This window comes from Aegilops tauschii, chromosome 2 (genome assembly GCF_002575655.3).
Source record: "Aegilops tauschii subsp. strangulata cultivar AL8/78 chromosome 2, Aet v6.0, whole genome shotgun sequence".
Taxonomy (NCBI): domain Eukaryota; kingdom Viridiplantae; phylum Streptophyta; class Magnoliopsida; order Poales; family Poaceae; genus Aegilops; species Aegilops tauschii.
In genome coordinates this window covers 106,403,717-106,406,196 of record NC_053036.3, presented here as the reverse complement: position 1 = coordinate 106,406,196, position 2,480 = coordinate 106,403,717, and the positions used below count along the sequence as shown (strand labels likewise).

Below are 2,480 nucleotides of genomic sequence, written 5' to 3'. Positions count from 1 at the left end.
TTTATTAATAAAAACACTTTATTATTTATATTTACAAATAGGGTACATTATATATCGATGATTTTACAAGCTTATCTAGTGCGCAACATAAGCTAAGTTCCAGTCAAGTAATACAAAAACCCTGTGCTATACTTAACACCATACACATTTTTCTACATCTCGAGGCTCTTGAGGACCATAGGAAGCCCAAACTTAGGCCGCAGCGTGATCACGTCCATCGGGGCATGAACATACTTAGGTGATAGGGAGAACGAGAACCTCTGAAGAATCACGGCGATCACGGCCTTGGCCTCGATCATTGCAAAATTCTGCCCTATGCATGACCTCGGCCCACTAGAGAAAGACAACAAGGCATTGGGGTGCTTTCCGGCCCTCGTCACTCCATTCTCGAACCTCATTGGCTTGAATTCGTTGGCATCTTCTCCCCATACCTCCTTGTCACGATGTATCGTCGCGATGGGGATCGTCAAGACCGTGCCTTCAGGCACTTTGATGCCACCAACCTCGAGATCCGAACCCGCCTTCCTCTGAATGGCCGATACAGGGGCGTATAACCTGAGAGTTTCTAGGAGGAACATGTTGACCAGCTGTAGTTTGTTGAGCATGTCACCTGTGGGAACACCGTTGCCACACTCTCTTAGCACCTCCTCCCTGAGCTTCTCCTGCCACTTAGGGTGCGTGCTCAGCAAGAACATGGTCCATGTGAGCAGGTGTGAGCTGGTGTCATGCCCGGCAAAGAAGAAGGTCTTGCACTCATCTATAATCTCATCCATACTCAAAAGCGGATTTTGCCTGTCCTCAGGCGCACACGCCTCCAACATAAGCCCGAGGAGGTCGTTGCCGTAGCCCATGATGTCTTTGGTGGCAAGGCGGCCTTTGATGATGTTCATAAGCATGGTCCTCACCTCCTTGTCAAGCTTCCATATCTTGAGGTTCTTTTCAGTTGGAAGGTACCTGATTAATTCCACAAACACACATAAATTAATTTCTGCTTGGTGAAAATGTACGTTGTGAGTTGATTCAGACTAATAATGATACAAGAAGAAGAACAAGAACTTGCATTTACCTGAATGCTGGGATTTGCACGTTGAATACGGTGGAGAAGGCAAGAAACTGGAGCTCCCTCTGCGCTAGGAAGACCTTTTTCCCTTGTTCGTAGCTGCTACCGAATGCCGTGTGGGAGATGACATCCGCGGTTAGCTCCTCAAAGTGGTGGCTCAGGTCAATCTCCACGCTGCCGCCCTTGTCCATCTTTGCCTTCCACTCGGACATCATTGACCCGGCACAGTCGGACATGGTCACCGTCATCATCTGTCACACAAATAACAGTTAGCGCAAGTCATACGCATTGTGCATGCTTAAACAAGACACACACCTTGAGCTTGTCCATGTTGAAGGCGGGGTGGACGACCTTGCGGTGGCGCTTCCAGTCGTCGCCGTCGGTGAGCACGAGCCCCTTGCCGAGCAGCCGAGCGATGTGCGGGTTCCCGATGCTCTTGGGGTACAGCCCGCTTCGGTCGGAGAGCACTTGCTTCACCACGTTCACGTCGGCCACGCACAGGCTCGGCCTGGCTCCGAACCAGTACAAGAACGTGCGCCCTGCAAGCAGGAAATGGCGTGAGATCACGAACTAGATCTTCTAGAGGAGAGGAATCTACAGGCTCGGCTTTCTACCGTGGATGGGGATCCATTTGCGGAAGTGCGGCTGGACCCTGGGGACGAAGTCGTGGTTGCCGATGTCCAGCGCGGCGCCGGCGCTGTCGGCGCGGAGCTGCTTGATCTCGGCGAGGTTCCCGGCGAAGAACCTGTAGCCCGGACCGCCGACGCCCTGCGCGCGGAGCTGCCGGGTGATGGCCCGCGGCCTCCACACGAGGTACACCAGCGCGTTGATCGCCCACGAGGCCAGCACCGCCGCCACGGCCGCCGCCACCATCCAGAGGAGACCCATGTAGAAGATATCAGCGACTGCTGTTTGAGTTGGTTGAGACTGGGAGATGTGTGTGTTTCTGTTGTGAGACTCGGGTCGGGGAGGTGGATATTTATATGCCGTTCGCGGCTGCGCTTTGACCATGGCCTCGGGTCGCCGAGCACGGGTTGATGGCCACGCGCCTGTGACCCACCGCCACCGGGGTAGAGAAGGCAGAGGTGAGGCGTTTCGTCGCGGTGCGGGTGAGATCAGCCGTGATGCGTGCAGGTAGAGCCCCCGGACGCTGGATGGACCCCGGGGGGCTGGTGGGAACGTGTGGTCTGCCGGGAAGCCGTCGTACGCAGGCATGGAGCTACTGGTCGACATCGACGGCATATCCGCACGGGGCTGGCTTCTAGACAAAACGTCTTTCATTTTGAGAAGATGGCTTCTAGATAACGACACGTGGGTTGATATATACGTAGCAATCAACGGTGCTTTTGAGAGCAACTCCAACGGGCCGACCCAAACGGACGACGATTTCGTCCGCTTTTTGTCCGTTTGGGTCGGCAGC

At 54.3% G+C, this 2,480-nt stretch overlaps 1 protein-coding gene across 1 annotated transcript; it reads right to left on the bottom strand.

Moving 5' to 3' along the window:
* LOC109760302 (cytochrome P450 709B1) lies at positions 1-2,007 on the bottom strand. Its single transcript, XM_020319132.3, has 4 exons — positions 1,675-2,007; positions 1,376-1,599; positions 1,067-1,311; positions 1-954 (listed from the first exon to the last, which is right to left on the bottom strand). The coding sequence occupies exons 1-4, from the start codon at positions 1,946-1,948 to the stop codon at positions 153-155; spliced, it is 1,545 nt and encodes a 514-aa protein (XP_020174721.1). The 5' UTR covers positions 1,949-2,007; the 3' UTR covers positions 1-152.
* Positions 2,008-2,480: the final 473 nt, after the last annotated feature.

What these genes read in the sequence shown, in the direction of transcription:
- LOC109760302 (XM_020319132.3), bottom strand. Translation starts at nt 1,948, where the DNA reads ATGGGTCTCCTCTGGATGGTGGCGGCGGCCGTGGCGGCGGTGCTGGCC. An exon ending in TCAACATGGACAAGCTCAAG is followed by an intron (nt 1,312 to 1,375) that starts GTGTGTGTCTTG and finishes TTTGTGTGACAG; the next exon opens with ATGATGACGGTGACCATGTC. An exon ending in GTGCAAATCCCAGCATTCAG is followed by an intron (nt 955 to 1,066) that starts GTAAATGCAAGT and finishes GGAATTAATCAG; the next exon opens with GTACCTTCCAACTGAAAAGA.